Source organism: Macrotis lagotis, chromosome X (assembly GCF_037893015.1).
Source record: "Macrotis lagotis isolate mMagLag1 chromosome X, bilby.v1.9.chrom.fasta, whole genome shotgun sequence".
NCBI lineage: Eukaryota > Metazoa > Chordata > Mammalia > Peramelemorphia > Peramelidae > Macrotis > Macrotis lagotis.
Window position 1 is genome coordinate 660,029,844 of NC_133666.1, and position 19,297 is coordinate 660,049,140.

At 39.3% G+C, this 19,297-nt stretch overlaps 1 protein-coding gene across 1 annotated transcript in view; it reads right to left on the reverse strand.

Moving 5' to 3' along the window:
• ADGRD1 (adhesion G protein-coupled receptor D1) overlaps positions 1-19,297 on the reverse strand; it is a 490,642-nt gene that overhangs the window by 119,897 nt on the left and 351,448 nt on the right. Inside the window, exon 17 of the mRNA XM_074205246.1 lies at positions 1,093-1,246. Coding sequence (XP_074061347.1) covers positions 1,093-1,246 — 154 coding nt within the window. The remainder of the gene's footprint in view (positions 1-1,092; positions 1,247-19,297) is intronic.

Sequence of the window (19,297 nt, forward strand, 5' to 3'; positions counted from 1 at the left end):
GTGTCATCTGTTTAGAGGGCCATCTATACCCACCTCTCTATACCAAAATAGAAATAAGAATAAATATTATCAGACAGATCTAGGAATTAGACCAAAGTGCCTAAATTCCAAGCCCAATCAACAGTGTTCCAAACTCTTGACCTTGGAGTTTTGAACATAAATTTCCTCCTTCCAAACTATTCTCTGCCTGGGCAGTAGCACCTCAAAAGTGAGTGATGGTGAACTGTTCTCTCCACTGGAACAGGGGACAAAATTTTAGCTGTTTAATCCCCCCAAAAAATAATATTTGCAGTTGAAAGCACAAAACAAACATGCTTATTTGGCTCCTTCCATCATTCGGACTAAGAAAACACAGCCTATTTGGAAATTACCAGCAACATGTAACATTTCCTAAAGCCAAAGTCAATGCAATGCAGCAAATTCAAGAATTCACAGTTCAAAACCCCAGCCTGAAAGGTGGCCTCCAGTGCACTGTGATGCCTGACAATAGACAGATGAAAGTTTTTTTTTTCCTTTTCCTCTATTTCTCTCTTCCTTCCCTTCTTCCTTCTCTCCCTTTTCTCCTCTTTCCTTCCTTCTTTCCTTCCTTTCCTCTCTCCTACCTTTCTTTTTCATTTCTTGTTTCCCTTCCTTCTTTTCTTCCTTCCCTCTCTTCCTCCTTTCCTTTTTTCTTCCTTCTTCCTTCCTTTCTTCTTTTCTTTCTTTCTTTTTCCCTTTCTTCCTTCTTTTACTCTCTCCCTCCTTTCTTTCTTTATCTTTCTTCTTCTTTCATTCCTTTTTCCTTTCCTTCCTTTCTCTCTTATCTATTCCCCCCCTCTTTCTCCCTTCTTGCCTTTCTCTTCTCATCTTTCTTCTAACCCTTCCTTCTCTTTTTCCTTCCCACTTTCCTTTCCTGCTTCTTTCCCTCCCTCCTTTCATTTTCTTTTGCTTTTTCTTTTGGCTTGAACTTTATGTAAGAACTGGACTTTTCTTCCTGGACCTTCAATATCATTTCAGCTCAGACACAAGATACTCAGCTTCCTTTCACATCTATGGTGGAGAAGTAGAGTGGGATTGGGAGGTGAGATAATGGACCACACAAACAAGACCTACCCCAACCAATGGCGTAGTAGTAGACATGCTTGCTCTCCTCTGAGCCGAACACCTTAATCACCATGCTGTAAAGATGCAAGCCTTCCACCAGCATCCAAGCGAAGGCACTCAGGAAGAAGAAGTGTAGTAGCACTGCTAAAACTTTGCAAGGAATCTATGGCCAAAACAGAGAGAGACACGATTTGAGACTTCTTTGGATTTTAATCTAATCCAGGGGTTCTAATATAGATAGATTTCAAGGTATCCATGAGCTTGGATGGGGGTAAAAAATAAGGTTAGCATCTTTATTTCCACTAACCTTTGGTGGTTTTTTGCAATTCTATGTATTATATTTTATATATTTATATATTTAAGCATTTAAAGATATATATATGTATAAAATATATATATATATATATATATATATATATATATGTGAAATTTTACAAATCTTAAAGTTCTATATAAATCCTATCTACAGAGATCAGGCAAGATGTAGAGATGTCACCTATTAAATAAATATGTGCTCTAACTTGGAAAAGCTTATAGAATCATAGTTCTAAAACTGCAAAGGATTACAGAAACCATGGAATTCAATCTCTTCATTTTGCAGAGGAGAAAAATGAGGCACAGAGGAGTTGAGTTATTTGTCCCAGGTCAAGGGAAAGGATCCAGAAGAGAACTCAAAGATCATCTAGTCTAATCCTCTCCTTTTAAATTATGTAACATTGATCAGAAACTTTGCATACTTTAAAGGACTATATAAATGCTAGCTACAATTAGGTCTCAATTGGTACCAATAAAAACTTCTGAATTGCTGTACATCTTCAAATTTGTATTATTTGAAATCAAAATTATGTAACATAATACATAATGCATATGGTAATTGATTCTACCCCATGGAAATATGAAGTGCAAATTCAAATAATGGAAGGTATTGTTAACTATTTGGACCTGGCTGATCTATCAGTATTATTATTTTATTAAGAAATTGAGGCTTAGAAAGAATAAAATTTTTTCTACCAAGGTCATACTAATAGTAAGTCTCAGTGGAAGGGTTTGAACCAAGGTTCCTTGATCACAAACTTAGTACTTTAATTCTATTTTGCTATATTACCCCCAGTAAATGGCCAGGTTAGTATTGAAACCCAGGTCCCCCGACTCTGACCCCTGACTTCTCCCTACCGTATCAAATAGTAACTAGATCTTAGCATTCTCCTTCCATTCTCTAACCATTTTGCATTGAGTTCTCTTCTACTCTGACTCACATCCAGTCTACAGCTGCACCCTTAGACTCATTTCAGATGCTTCCAGAATGAATCATCTCCTAAAACATTTCCCCAATAATTGTGCACTGAAAACACATGCCACAAACACATCTAAAGCTCCAAGATTAGGGTAGAACCGACCTTATTCTGCAGAAAAGCAACTGGAACAATTAACTCCAATAAGCCAGGGCAACATTCTGTCTACACTACACATATCTATGCCCTTACATTTTTAGGACACACCAGAACACACCCTTAGACTATAAGTGCCTTGTACTCCAAACCTACGTGAGCTTGAGTTTTAATTCAATGGAATTTGACTTTCCATGGAAAATACTTCCTAAGTGAATTCAATGCGAATAGCACAGTACTACTGGTATTGGATATACAAGGAAAAGCTATTCTAGCAAAGAAAGTAGCATATAATTTGACTCTAGAGACTTCTCCAGAAGATCTAGATTCAAATCCCATCTCTGATTCTTAATATTTGTGTGACCTTAGATAAATCATGTCACTTCTTGGATCCTCCATTTTTTCATTTGTAGAAGTTAAATTCAATGGCCATTGAAATCTCTTAAATATCCAGGACCTACTGAGGAAAGATATTCTGTAAATTATACCTCACTGGTTCCTGGCAATTCTTAGGCCACTCTAACTTGATAGATTTTTTTTTTGTATAAGAATACAAAAAGATCTTAAGAGGCTAAAGCAATGAACTAAATCTAATAAGATAATTCAAGGATTTGAGGAAAGTGTCCTCTAGAGCTGTGATTTCACTGGTAAAGGGGAAATAAATGAATAGAGAATCTCTAAGATACCTTCTAGCTCTAATTCTATTTTTCTATGATCCATATGTAGAAATTTCCCCTACCAATGTAGATTAACTATTTCCTGCCATTCAAAATCTTAGAGAGCTATCTGAGGCACTGAGAGATTATATGACTTGGCCAGGGTTTGTAGATAGGGCTTGGATAACTTGACCTAGTTCTTATCATTAATGCAAAGGTCATTTGGAAATCACCAGTAACATACAATATTTCTTAATGTCAAGAAAAAGAGGTATTACCAATTATGGCTCTCTAATCAATATACCATACTCCCCCTCAGGGTAGAATTTAATAGGTATAAATGTCACATCTTATATGTGAGTCCAGAAAAGCAAGTGGTAGAAAAGCAAGGATAGAACAAAGAACTAAACAACAGTGTTTGTGTGTGTGTGTGTGTGTGTGTGTGTGTGTGTGTGTGTGAGAGAGAGAGAGAGAGAGAGAGAGAGAGAGAGAGAGAGAGAGAGAGAATTGGTGGTATTACAGATTTTTAGGAGACTAAAAGCCATATATGAATCAAAAAAAAAAAAAGAAAAGGAATGAAAGAAGGAAGGAAGGAAGGTAATATGATCTTAAATTATATAAAGAAAAAAATAAAGATCAAAACAAGTTAGGTGATGTTCCTGATGCCACTTCTGTTTGATTACTCCTAAATCACATCTTGAATGCTGAGCTGTCTGGGATAACTTAAGTTAAGAAAGCCAACCACAACCTGGAACAGATCCTATGTAAGGCAATCAGGGTGCAAGAAAGCAACAATGAAATGAATTCACAATGGTTTTTCCAAAGGGTAGCTAAGTAGCACATAGATAGAGTGCCAGACCTGGCATTAGGAAAGCTCTTCTTTTTGAGTTCAAATCTGGGCTTAGACATTGACTAGCTGTGTGACCCCCAGGCAAGTTACTTTACCCTGTTTGCCACAGTTTCTTCATCTGTAAAATGAGCTAGAGAAGAAAATTGCAAACCATTCCAGTATCTCTGCCAAGAAAACATACAAGGGGTCCAAAAGAGTCAAACACAACTGAAAACAACTGACTGAACATATATTCATACATATATGCCAACAAAAGAGGAGACACAAGGGGATGTAGAATTGACCTTCAAGGATATAAAGGGTAATTATCTGGAAAAAGGATTGAACTTGTTTTACCTGATCCAAAGGACAAGATGAAGAACAATTGGTGGAAACAGAAAATCTGAAAATCAGAGCTACCCAAAAAAAGTGGAATGAACTATCAAGCAAAGATGAGACGACTATAATGATGAATAGGAGGTTTTCTTTCAGATACAATTTGAACTAGGTGGTCTCTGAGGTCTCTTTTACATCAGGTCTTTTGCAAGTTTATGAATTTTTTATTAGGTAGAAGTCCATCCCTTGAAAAGGGTCCATGCCAAGCCTTATCAGCTTGAGCTTCCAAGGACTCTAGCTCCTCCAACAAAGTCAAAAGACTCTTGACCAAGCACTTTTCAAATCTTTAGAAGCTATGTGCTTTATATGGCAAATACTGTAGCATTATAACTATTATTATTTCCATTACTGTATTCTCAAACCTCACGGATAGCCAAACCTTCATTGGATTTTCAAATATGTTCTTGGTTCAACAATATAGTACTTGATCCCTAATAACATTTTCTCCTTCTAATACACTTATCATATCTTGGCTATTCTCTACAGCACTCATTCCACTTTTCTCTTCTTGCCCCTACTCCAACATATTCTAAACCATAAGGGTACTTTATGTTGGTCTTTATAAGGAGAAATAAATCTAAGATTTATTTACAGAGGAAAGAAATAATAAACTGAAATGTAAAGATTAAAATGGTGGCTAGTCAGAGATGTGTATTCAGTAAGGACATAGTGAGCATCTTCTATGGGTTAGGGATACAAAAAAGGAAAAAAATGAAAAGGTGTCTGTCCTCCAAAGACGTATTTTCTATTTGTGAGGACAGGGTGTGATAGACGACAGAAACACACTCAATAACCAAGCAAGAAGTATTTATTAAGTGCATTCTATTAGGCACTGAAGATGTAGGAGCAACAACAACAAAAATAAGCCTTGCTTCCCCTCAAGAAATTGATATTTTACTGAAGGATAAAACATATGCAAAATGTAAGATTAAAATATAAATTCAAGATATTTTGGGAGGGAGGGGACATGGAGAACTAGAGAGAACAATCACAAAAGGTCTCCTGTAAAAGGTGACTTTAGAGTCAAACCTTGATGAAGGCTAGTGATTCTAAGAGGCCATGGTGAGGAGGGGAAGCATTGTAGAAATGAAGGATTGACAATGGAAAAGCATGAAGATGAGACTAACTTGTATTAGGAGCAGGAAAGTCACTATTGTGGGACTGTGGAATCAGGTAAGGAAGCTTATATAAATCAGAGATTCTATTTGGCACAGAGTATGAAAAAAGAGTTGGATGGGCATGCTGTCTTCTCTGAATACAACTAAATATATCTCCTGGCGTTTCTTTGGTTATTCCTCTCATCTTTCATAAGAGTGAAATCATGGCATCTAGACCCTAACTCCTTAGGATTCAATTATTATATGAAATAAAGATAAAGGAATGCAAGAAAATAAAATCATAAAAAAGGGAGCTAGACCAACACAGTACATATAGAATAAATGCATTCTGGAGGTAACACTGGCTTAAAGGCAATCATAAATGGTATCTAGACTTGCTAACCTCATCATCAACTAAACAGCCTATAGCCAACATTGGCCAATGATTCTGCCACTCTCAAGCCCAACTCTCCCCATGGCTATTGAGCAGCCAATAGAGAGGGAGAGACTGATGTACAAAGTTAGGGAATCCACAGCAGGTGTTCCTATGGACTATTTGTACCCAACCTATGGTAGAGCATCTGAGCTTATATTGCTCTGATCAGCCACAGTCAGAGATACTCTGGAGGACTCTAACATAATCATGTCATTCTGGTCCTCTTCAATGGGCAACAATCATTCACCAAAGAGGGAGAGACTGAAAATAAGAGAAAGGAGGGATGAGAGAAGGGACAGTCTGCTGGGAGAAGATGAATATGATCACTTGTGTATGTAGAGGATTTGTTTTGGCAAGGAGAAGGTCCAGCTATTAATATGAGTCAGTCAAGAGATAGATGAAGAAAGGATCTGAGTGAGTGAGATGAGAAGAGAATAAAGGAGTGCACATATAGGAACAAAGAGAGAAGATGATAGGAATAAGCCAAGGCTGAGGCTCGGAAGGGTAAGACCTTAAATAGGAAGAAGGTGACAAGGTGTTTGAGAGAAGAGAGCAATTGTAGCACTGGATAACCAAGAAGTCAAGATGGGGAAGGGAAGAAAGTGGAGACACTGCAAAGGGGAAGATCTGAGAGAGAACTGAGGGGTCAGAAAACTGGAATTCAATGTGAGAATAAAGAACATAATTAAGGGGTTACAAGGCAGTGGGGGGTAAAACAAGAGATTGTGCTCAGATAAGGAAGTCTCATGAGCATGAATCAAAGATAAGACCCTCTCTATATGAAACAAGAGAGGAGGATGTTGGTAGGAAGGTGGGGAGAAAACTCTGGAGAGAGTTCATTTGTGCATTGTATAATCTCAGGCTTAATTTCAGTCAATCAGGCATCCTTCTGTTGACTGGAAAGCTTTTGGTTTTTCAACCCCATTCCTACATAGTTGCTTTGCTTGCAAACCATCTCCTCTACATCTGCCTCAAAAAGGAAAAGTTATATCGAATGCAGCTCAAGTTTTCTTTTGTCCCCCCCCCCCCCAGGAACCAGAAAATAGCAATTCAGTCCAACACGCCATTCACTCCCAAAGTTCACAAAAGATGATCCCTTTAATTATACACCCAACACCAGGAACTCACAGTTCCAGAATAAATCTTTTCATTATTTAGTCATGGATGAGTTCCCAGTAAGACAGGGTTACAGGCAAGAAAATGAAATTACAGAATGGCCTTCATCACCAGCATTCTCCCTAGAGAGCTCTACCTCTACTCTGATTTTTTCCTAGCCTTTATTCCCCTACTAGAATGGTAAGTTCTTTGAGGGCAGAAATTGTGTCTTGTCTCTGTACACCCAGTGCTTAGCAAAAAGTCCCAACATATGTTATTATTTCATTGTTTTCAGTCTTGTCCAACTCTTCCTGATCCCATTTGGAATTTTCTTGACAGAGATATTGGAGTAGTTGGTCATTTTCTTCTCCAGCTCATTTTTACAGATAAAGAAACTGAGGAAAACCAGGGTGAAATGACTTCCCAGGGTCATACAACTGGTGTCTGAGGCTAGATTTGAACTAAGGTCTTCCTGACTCCAGGCCCAGCAATTTATTCACTGTGCTGCTTAACTGCCCTATCACATAAGAAGTCCTTGTAAAATGGAATTCAGTTGACTGTTCCCTCCCAGAAATCTCAATACTTGACTATTGCCTTCCATTCTTAGGGCTGTGTTATGAAAAGCTGCACAAATACATTTCCACTTCATTCTCTCTATCTCTGGCCCAGCTCCTTCACTGGCACAGCTGTCCTTCCTCTGCTAATTGCTTTCTGAGATAGTCTCATTGAGAGAGAGAAGAGGCTCATCTCAGACTCATAATCCTGTTAGAGATGAAAAGATGGTTGGTGCTCATGTTGCCCGAACGCCCTCTTCATTTACTCTTCTTTAGGATTAGTTTCTATTAGACACCACACCCCCCCCCTTCTTGGACAAGATCCCAGATGCCATCTCAGTATTTTATCTTTTCCAGCACACTGACTCTGGCTAGATGACTTTGTAAGAGAGACAGCCTCTCCCAAGATTTCTTGGCATTTCCAGAAATCTCTTGAATTTCAATCCCACTCTAAGGTTTACTCCATGTGCAAAGAGAGGATTTCTTGTTCCTATGTGTGGGCCGGGGTGGGGTGGGGGCAGTGTAAGAACAGTCTTTCCTCTTAGCTAAGACTTAGCTAATGACTTCTCCTGAGATTACCGTCCATCTACTCTCATATTCTGTATCTCCTCCGAAAGAAAAAGTAAGGCTGGTGACTTAGCACAACACCCCCTCACTCAAATCCAAATCACTTGCATGGCATGGTCTTCTTGGAGAAGGAAGGACAGACAAAACAACAATGTATTTTGTATGGGCCTAGGAATTTACAGATTGCCCCCCACCACCAATTTGAATGAAAGATCTTTGACATCTGTGACTGTGGTTTTGGTTTTTCTTTGCTTTCCCATGTCTTAGCACAATGACTGATGCATAGTAAGCCCTTAAGAAATGCTAATTAACAGCCTGGTGCCCAGATCTCAAACTCAAGGACAATAGGAAAAGGATGCTCCCAGAAATCTCAACAGCTACTTGCTTTGGGGTTTTTTTTTTTAATGGGGGGAAGCAGTAAGATTAATTAAAAGCTGTAAGACAAACCTCCTCATCACTTCTCACCTCAACTTTCAAAGTAGTTTCCTAATTACTCTTCCTGCTTTAGGTCTCTCCCTTACTCCCAAACCACTGTCCACATGATTAGTGAAGTGATATGCCTAAGGATGCCAGCCCTCTGCTTCAGAAGCTAGCTTAACTCCCCTGGAGAAAAAATGCAAACTCTTCAAAAATGTAAACTACTGGGGCAGCTATATGGTGCAGTAGAGAGAACACTGGCCCTGGAGTTAGGAGAACCTGAGTTCAAATCCAGGCCTCACACACTTCATAACTGACTAGCTGTGTGCCCTTGGGCAAGTCACTTAACCCCATTGCCCCTTAAATAAAATTAAAAAAAAATTTAAACTACTTCACTGTCTGACTTTGTTCTACCTTTCCTAGTCGACTTTATAAAATTCCCCTCTATGCACTCTTTCTCCTAACCAAACTGGCCCATTACTGGTCTTCATTCATGAGCTCCTGCTTTGGTGTCTTTGCAGAGATGGTTTCCTATGCTTGGGACCTCTGACTCCAGGAATCCCTCAAGTTTTTTATGCCTCTTCCCATTTAACTTGTATCTGTTTTCTGTATGCTCTATAGACATCCTTGAATGAGCAGGTTGCTTCCTCCATTAGAATTAAATTCCTCTGACACCAGGCAATGTTTCACTGTATTCCTAACACCCAGCACAATGACTGGCTCTTATGGCATGCTTAATCCATATTTGTTGATTGACTAATTGACATCTAAGTCATTCTGTACTGATGGTTTTGTGATTCTCTGACATTTTCAAGTAGAAGGGAATCTCCTGCAGGGCAGCAACTGTTGTCCTTTTTTCTGTTATCTCCATAATTGAACATAGCGTCTGACCCATTGGGTATTACCGATTTGTGTCTATGTTTCCAGCACCTCACTTCTCTAGTCTCTGGTACATTGTAGATGCATAAAATATAAATGCTTGTAGGGTTAGACTAAAATGGATTAGTTTGTACAAGTTTGCATTTGGTTGAACTGCATTGGGTGGGACTGAATTGGATTAGTCTGGATTGCATTGGGTTGGACCTGGCCAGGCTGGATCAGGTTGAATTTTAATGTAAATGATTGGATACAATCAAATGGGCCTGACTGTGCTGGAATTGGACTGGCCTGGCCTGGCCTAGGTTGGATTGAATTTTAACTCAATGCTTTGGATGGATTGAAATGACCTGAATTGGACTGGACTGGGCTGGATTGAATTCTCCAGAGAAAGTCCCTTCCCTGAATGTGTGAAGCCCGCTTACACGTCTGGCATACAAAAGGGAAGTTTTGACAATAGGAGCAATTTACCAGGGCATGTGCTCTCCTCTGGCTACAGAATAGTGAGTGGGATCTCCTCTTGTTGCTCTCACATATTGCTTCTCTCTTCAACCAGGGGTGGGAAGTGGCTGGCATGATCCAGTCTCTACCAGACACCAACACATGTCCTTGTTTGCCCTGAGTCACTGGCATGAATTCATAATATGATCTGGCATTTACATGGAACTTTCAGGGTCACACATTTCTCCCTGATACAAAGGCCTGCCTTTTTAACACTCATGTCCTTCTGATAACGTGCAAAATGGAACATGATAATCTCTGGATAACTGAAGGACAATATTGAGAAGCACAAGGTGGGTGTGAACAGGTTATGGTACACTGTCAATGAAGGATCATGGGGGCAGCTAGGTGGTGCAGGGATAGAGTTCGGGCCCTGGAATCAGGAGGACCTGAGTTTAGATCCAGTCTCAGACACTTAATAATTGCCTAGCTGGGTGACCTTGGGCAAGTCACTTAACCCCATTGACTTAAAATAATAAAAAAAATTTTTCACAAAAAGGATCATGCAAGAGACACCATGGGAAAGTTGTCTTCTAGGAACCCTCCTGATAAGGATTAAAAACAACCCAAAACACAGAGCTGGCCATAGCAAGTGACAAGAGTGAGGGATGGACTGGTAGCAGCCTCCATAGATATCCTTGAGATGGCAAAAGAAGTGAAGGAAGGCCCTTAGAATATTGAATGGAGTCCCCCTGGCAAACTTGTAGGAGACTATGAACAAAAGTATGGAAAGATGAGTAGACATGGTTGTCTTGTGATCTGCCATGTTGGAGGGAACATCAGAATTGATGAGATCATAGGGACATTGGAATACTGGAGAATTAAGGATTACAAAGATATTTGCAGGTGTCATCCCATTCAGATGCAAATTCTGCAGCTATCTTTAATGTAATTAGCTAAGTGATAGCCCTCAGGTCAAATCTGGTCTCAAACTCTAAATAGAATTGTGACATTTATTGTCTTTTTGCCTTAGTTTCCTCAACTAGGGAAACTGGATAATAATAATCCATACCTTGTAATGTTGTTGTGAGAATCAAATTAGTTAATAATTGTAAAGTCTGACCCAGGGTAGGCACTTGATAAATGAGTGTTTCCTTGCCTTTAATCCAGGCAGTTCTCTGGTTAGGGGGAAGGCCCACATGACTGAAATCCCAGATATATTGGAGTCTCTGAGAACTAAGGGCTACAAATCACTTTATATCCATCATCTCATTTGATTCACACTCCATGCCTGCCATGTAGGAATCTTTGAAAGGTATGTGGAACAAGGCAAGCCTTCTCCCTAGGCTGTAGAACTCATCAGAATCATCACTCACGCTTTGGGTCCATCAGAGTAAGGCTATTTACAGCCTCAGGAAAGAGTGAAGATTTCATTATCCCTGTTGTGGAAACAGTAGTTTCCCCCCTGAGAACACAGGCAAGCCAGGGCATGGCTCTGACATTCAGCATCAACTCCTCCTATGTGGAAACAAGGATAAGGAAAGGGAGGCAATGTGGCTGGTTGGAAAGAGCCTTGGGGGGGGGGGGGGGGGGGGAGGCAAGGTTTCAACTTTGCTGCTGACACTAAAAATGGCCAAACTTATATCATCCATTGATACAACTTGTAAGACAAACTTTGTGACTATGATTGAGTCCCTTAATCTCACTAAGTCTGTTTCTTTGCCTGAAAAATGAGGTTGATAATGCCTTATTGTTATTTAATTCCCTTCTCTGTAAAATAAGATAGCTGGCCTCTGAGGCCCATTCCAGATTTATATCTCCTATATCTATAATCCTTCTATGATCCTATTAAACCTCCTTGGGTCTCAGTTTCCTTATCTGAAAGTAAAAAGAATGGTCATGCTGATTTCTGACGTCTTTTGTTACACAGGATTAACTCTTCATATCTTCATTTGGGGTTTTCTTGGGCAGAGATAAATGAAGGGATTTGCCTATTTCCTTCTCCAGCTCATTTTGTAAATGAGGAAACTGAGGCAAACAGAGTTAAATGACTTGTCCAAGATCACACAGTAAATGATTGAGGGTAGGTTTTTAACTCAGATCTTCCTGAATCCAGGACTAGGGCTCTATCTACAGTACCTACCTACCTGCCTGCTCTTTCGAGTTCTCTTATGGTTCAGAATCTAAAATCAGTATCTATAGACTTTCAAGGTCCAGCCTTGGAGGTCTGGCTAAATCGCTTCTGAGATATATTTGTTCTTTAGATCTAGCATCTTTATCTAATCCTATACCCTCAACTGGTCTCACTTCCCTTCTTGGTGAGGGGGGCTGGACTGTATGATCTCTGACATTCCTTCCAGCTTGAGGTCTCTGATTCCATGCCCCATCTCCTCAACCTGTAAAATGAGGGGGTTGGTCTAGATGGCGTCAGAGGTTTCTCTGATCTCCAAGCTGTTTTCTTATGACCTGGAATACCTGCCTCCCAGGGCTTTTGTGAGGATCCAATTAGATAAATGTCCACCAAGTGCTGCATCAATGTCAGCTATTCGTGGTGGTATCACAGGACAGGTTTGCTTCTGTGTCACAGAAAGCAATAGCTTCTGAAGTTTGGAAGACAAAGACAAGCCCAATTCGACTCAATTCAATCCAACATAAATTTATTAGATTGGCTCCACTGCCTGGGAGGCCCTAGAAGGATGAGAAGAGATATGGCAAAAACTAGGCCAAAAATGTCACTCCCATTTGTTGGGTGATACTAAGTGGCCTATGACTGAATGATTTGACCTGGAAGAGGTTCTGACATTTCTCTCAATGGGACCAAAGCATCCTTAATTATTCATAGATAACACATCTTAGATTTAAACCCAGAAGAGAAACTTAAAGGGCATTACTAGAGATGAGGAAACAGGGACAGAGAAGTAAAATTACTTTCCCAAGGTCACCTGGCTAGTAAATGTCAGGTTCTCTGCCTCCAAATCCAGGGTTCCTTCCATTGAACTATATTGCCTCCCTCATGCAAGCACAAATATAGTCCACTGTGTCTAACCCAGTCTAGCCCCCTGAAAATGCTTCATCTTGGTTTTTTTTCTGTCCAGTCCCCCGACCCCAGCACACACACACACACACACACACACACACACACACACACACACACTCACACACATACATGCATACATACATGAGTTTCTTCAACTGTATAACAAGGATAATCTGCAAGGGTTATGAAATCAAATGAGATAATATCTAAAAAGTACTTGAAACATAATAAGCTTGAAATTTGTTTTCTTCCTTCCTCCCTTCCTTTCCTTCCTTCCTCCTTCTTTCCTTCCTTCCTTGCTTCTTTTATTCTTTCCTTTCTTCTTTCCTCTATCCCTTCCTCCCTCCTTCTGTCCTTCCTTCCTTTTTCATTTCTTTCTTCCTCTATCCCTCTATCCCTCTTTCATTCCTTCCTTTCTTCTTTTATCCTTTCCTTTCTTCTTTTTCTATCTCCCTCCCTCTTTCCTTTCTTTCTTCCTTCCTTCATTCTTCCCTCCCTCCCTCCTCTCTTCCTTCTTTCCTTCCTTTTTTATTCCTTTCTTTCTACCTTCCTCTATCCCTTTTCCTCACTTTCCTTCCCTTCTTCATTCTTTTATTTTTTCTTTCCTTCTTTTATTCCTTCTTGTCTTTTCAGGAAACAGCAATCAAGTCAATTCTAGCATTGATTCTGGAAAAGGCATGAATATTGACTGCCCTATAACTCTAGTCACCATCTTTGCAATGTCTCAGACCAAGAGACCTTTCCCTGGTCACCATTCCTCTAAAGATCATACCTTCCCTATTAGGATGTACATTCTTTGATGGTAGAGACAACCGTCTCTTTTTTGTAATTGTATACCTAGTTCATTTCCTCATGTATTAAATGTTTAATGCATGCCTTTTCCATAACAATAATAACTAAGCTAACATTTATATAGCTCCCTACTATGTGTCACACTCTTAAGCCCTTTATAAATAGCATCTCATTTCTATCTCACAGCCATTTTAGGAGGTAGGAAGGGATAACATTATTATCCTCATTTTGTAGTCAAAGAAACTAAGGCAAAAGGAGTTTAAGTGACTTGCCCAGAGTCACCCAGTTAGTAAGCCTCTGAGATTGGATTTGAACTCAAACCTTCCTAAATCTAGGTCCAGTTCTATCCACTCTGCCACCTAACAACCTCATTTATTCCTTCACTCATACTAGTAAGATAGTAAATAGGTTATGGGCACATAGGATCATGAATGAAATCAGAAAGGAACCTTAAAGATTCCAAAGTCAACTTCTTCATTTTTCAGATGAGGAATCCGGGGACCAGAGAAATCAAATGTCTGAGTAAGAGGCCCCACCCCAAGTCCTCTGATTCCAAATCTGCCACACATTTCACTATTAAGTTGGCTTAAGGGGCAGCTAGGTGGTGCAGTGAATAGAGCACCGGCCTTGGAGTCAGGAGTACCTGGGTTCAAATCCGACCTCAGACACTTAATAATTACCTAGCCTTGGGCAAGACACTTAACCCCATTGCCTTGAAAAAAATCTAAAAAAAATTTAAAAGTTAAAAAAAATAAATTGACTTAGCTCTGTTGAAATTCCTAATTCTCTGTTTCTCTGAGAGAGAATATTATGAACCAAATTTTTAATATTTAACTTCAAATTTAAGAGACTATGTCTTGCACATAGTTGCTTGCTGAATTTAATTATAACCACAGAGAAGAAGTGAATGGGGAATTGTTTCCTGTATCTTTTCTACCTCTCCACTTCCACTGTTACAATTCCAAGCTAAAAAATGGTTGTGGTAGGTTAAGAGCACCTACTGCATTCTTATATTCATTATTAAGTTGTTTAGCAAATCCATTTTTATCATCGAGGGTCTAAAAGTTGCCCGTCTAATCACACTTTCTGAATGGAGGTGGGGCAAGGAGGTTATAAATCAACAAAATCTTTCCATAAAAGCTATGATGGTACAGATCATAAGTATCTTGAGGGCAGTTGCTATGTCTTCTAAATGGGCGAACCCAGGGCAAGAAAAACTTGAAGATAAGCAGACACTGATATTTTCTCAGATAAGCAGGGAAGGCAACTCAGACTTTCTAAAGTCAATGAGAAATCATGAAACTAGCAGGTTCACTTCTGGCTTCTCAGTCTAATGCAGTAAGACATATATCCTTCCCCCAAAGACAGCTGCCTTCCTATCGGGTACATTTGTTTTCTTAGCATCTCCCAATGACAAAACTTGAGGCGAGATCAAAACTTTGTTGGTAGTATCTTCCCCTCCCAAGGAGACACAGTGAGAAAAGGACCTGATGGAAAATTATCACATGAGAACCCTAGTCTCTGATGTGCCTCGAGACCTCAACTCAATCTTGGAGAAGCAAATGGGCTATGTGTCACTAATCAATGCAAGTCATGAGCCTAACCAAGCATTTCTCTCTGGTCCTCTGGAGTGTATCATCCTTGCTGCCAATGGTCCAGTCTTTGAGGTGGGAAAATTAGAAAAAGGGAATTAAATAAATATTGTAAAAAAAAGAGTCTTCTTCAAACTACAGACACAATCTGGTGAGATTTAAAAGTGATTCATTACAGTTGACAGGTTAGGTTCCTATTGATCAATCTACAAGCAACAGGCTGTTATTTACTGTGACAGTTGCTGGGAATATAAAGACAGAGGAGTTGCTTTCTAAATAATAATTAAAAATAATAACTATCTGTTGTTGACTTGTCTCAATCATATCCAACTCTTCATGTTTCAATTTGGGACTTTCTTGGCAAAGATGCTGGGAATGGTCTGTCATTTTCTTCTTCAGCTCATTTTACAGATAAGGATACTGAGGCAGAGTTAAGTGACTTGTCCAAGATCCTACAGCTAGTAAGTATCTGAGGCTGGATTCAAACTCATGAAGAATTTTCCTAATTCCAAACTCAGTGCTCTATCCACTGTACTACCTAGCTGCCCTAATAATAGCAATAACTAAAATTGTTTTATTTGTATACACACACACACACACACACACACACACACACACACACACACAGAGTGCTTTAAGGTTTGTAAATGCTTTACATATAGTATTTCATTTGAACCTGACTACAACATTTTGAGGAGGCATTATTGTTAACCCCATGTTACAAGGCAACTTAGGTCAACACCTATTATGTATCAGCTACTCTGAGTTAGTACTAGGGATTCAAAGAAAGGTAAAAAAAAACCCAGTTATTTCCCTCTAATGGTGGGGACAAAATATTAAAGAAAATTATATATGAATAAAATATATACAAGATAATATTAATCATTAAGAATGGGGAATTATCACACTTTGTGCTAAGTGTATAACTATTAGTTTCATTTATCATCATAAAAACCATGAGAGATAGATGCTATAAATTATCTGCATTTTACAATTGAGGAAACTGAGTCTGACAGAGGTTATGTGACTTGCCCAAAATCCCCCAGCTAGTGGGTGCCATCAGAATCAGAAGCAGCTCTGTGTTAGGGAGAATACCAAAATGGCCCATGTGGAAGCTTGGTCTGTCCCTTCTCTTAGCACTATTCAGAAAACTCAGTCTGAATTCTCAAAAGCATTCTGGAGAAAGAGAAAGGGAGGGAGACAAAAGATCTCTCAGAGATACTTCATCCAGCACCCCATCTCAATCAATTTCTTTCTATCTGCTCTGGTGATACATGCTCCAGAACCCCAGACCACTAGAGACCATGCCCTGGGGAACTCAATACACTCAACTTTGGGATTAATACACTCAACTTTTGGCTAAGCCTTGATTTTTCTGAGAGGGTTTATACAAAATTCTGAGGGTGATTATAAAGATTGCACGCAGTTCCAGACCAGAATCTGCTTCATACCTCATTCAGGGTCCTGGTTTCCCTCTTGCCTATACACTGAACACAGTTAAGTGTTATCTTCCTCTATTAGAAGATATGCTCCTGGGGCAGTGGATAGAGCACCCGCCCTGGAGTTAGGAGGACCTGAGTTCAAATCCATCTTCAGACACTTAATAATTACCTAGCTGTGTGGCCGTGGGCAAGCCACTTAACACCATTGCCTTGAAAAAACATAAAAAAAAGATATGCTCCTTAGAGGCAGGGATTTTCTGTGTATTTGTATCTTCTACATAAAAGGGGGATGGGAGTCTGACAAAGGGAACTCTCATGACACCTTTTTATTAGAAAGCTGGCACTTAATGAAAACCATAATGAATGCTTTTATTCATTCAAAATATTCATCCAAAAGGACAAATAATAATAGTTAGCATTTATATAGGTTTCAGGGTTTGCAAAGCTTTCCTTTATGTTATCTCAATTTGACCCTCACAATTACTTTGTGAGGTAGAGGCTATTATCCTCATTTTGCAGATGAGGAATCTGATGCAAAGAGAGGTTAAATGGCCTGTACTTGTCAGAATTTGAATTCAGTTCTTTCTGAGTTCAACTCTAATTATCTGTCAAAAATCACTAAAAGGAAGACATGGCTTTTACTTTGTAATTATAGATCGGTCCATATAAGAAGAAACTCCATACAACAACAGCAACAACAGCTAGTATTTAACATACATTTTAAGGTTTGTAAGGTACTTTACAAACATACCTCATTTAATATAAAGAACTCTTTTTGGCAATTATGGTTGCCCAAATTGGGATGGGCTGACTCAGGAAATAGTGGGTTCTCTTTTCCTGGAGATTGTCAAACAAAGATTACATAATGAGGAGTTGGGTATATTGAGTACATTGTGGGAGAAATTCCTTTTTTGTGTATAAACATTGGGATTCCTCCTAACTCTGGAATTCCCTAATACAGCTACAAATATAACCATGTATTGAAAAGCAACTTCACTATGCCCATGAGTAACTATATATTTCAACCTGCTGAAGAAAGGTGATATTCTAGTCACACTGTCAGTTGATTTATTTCTCTGTAGTGGGTTAGGACTTTTAGTGAGTACACTCTCTTAACTCTCTTACCAACCTTTCTTGTGACTAAGGAGATACAGTAGGGAGATGTTTGGGTGAGGAGTGGAGGTATAATCTATGACCATGAAATAGAGAGAGGAAAGTCTTTATTAGAATCAAACCTTCAGTTCAATTCAACCAAAGTTTATTGAGCATGCACTATGTGTTAGACTCCTGGGTTAGCAAGGTGAACCTTTGAAAATCATCCAAAATGGAGCAAAGTAGCAGCCACTGACTACATTTACATGAGTTTACATATATTTGCATACCTAGCTCTAAGGTACTTCTCTTACATTGGTATAGGTTTCTCTATTTCCCAAGGAGGAAAGAAAAGACCCCTTGCTGATAATATTCCTATCAACTCATAATCGGGGCAAGATGGCAGCCTTGGCTAACTCATTAGCAGGGTTCAGATCAATAGAACATGCTGCCTGCATCTTGCCAGAGATTTGAGACTCTGCAGCCCTACCCAAGAAAGCTCTGGCCCCTGATGTGAATCAATCTGCTTCACTGGTTTCTTCATTCTAAAGTCTGAGTTAAAAACAGTCACCTTCTGACTCCAGTTCATCATTCAGGGTTCTCACAGAACCATACTGATGAGGGGTCTGTTGTTAATCTTTACAGGTCAGATCTATTCTTCATCTCCAGTCCCTCTGACTGCACTTCAGATATATGCTTCAGGCCAGACCTTGTTCAGGAGTTTATTTTTAATAAATTTAAATAATAGAATCATAATAAATTTAAGATAAGAAGAGGAGAGGAGAGGCTGGATTGAGAAGGAAGGAAAGAAGAAAGGAATCAAACAAACAAGAAAGCAAGGAAAGAAGAAAATTTAATAAATGTTTACAATGTGCTTAGAGACAAAAAGACAAGTTAACAAAACAGTTTGTGCCCTGAGTTTATATTCTAATGTGGGAAAGCAAAATATAAAGGGAATTAAGAAGAAGGGAGGGAATGGGCAGGACAGAAGGAACTTATATGCACTCAGCAGCATGAATTGGAAATGACTGGGAAGTAAGAGAGTTTGTAGGCAAGAGAAGGTAAAGATCCAACCATCAGAACCAGAGTCTCAAAGGAGGAGTTCAGGATGAGTTGGAAAGGAGATAGAGGATAGGCAGAGTGTAATTCATCATTTTTACATCTGGAACAACAGACATGAGGAAAAGATGCCCCTAGAATATAGTCACCAAGAGACCTAGGGGCATTGTGGGGTTTCTAAAGAAAGTCCTTCCAGTACTAGCATAAGGATAGGATGATCAGAGGAATAAACTGTGGGATTCTGGTGTCACTCCTTTATAAATTTCTCAACCTGGAATAAATCCCTATAGCTCTAGCCTAATTATAGCTCTAGTTTAATTATGCAAAGTGTAATTATGAATGTCAATAGGACCTATAACCTAATTGTTTTTTCCATGAAGGATTTCAGAATTTGGAGCTGGAAGGAACATTTGAGATCCTCTCCTCCCTATTATACAGATGGATAGAA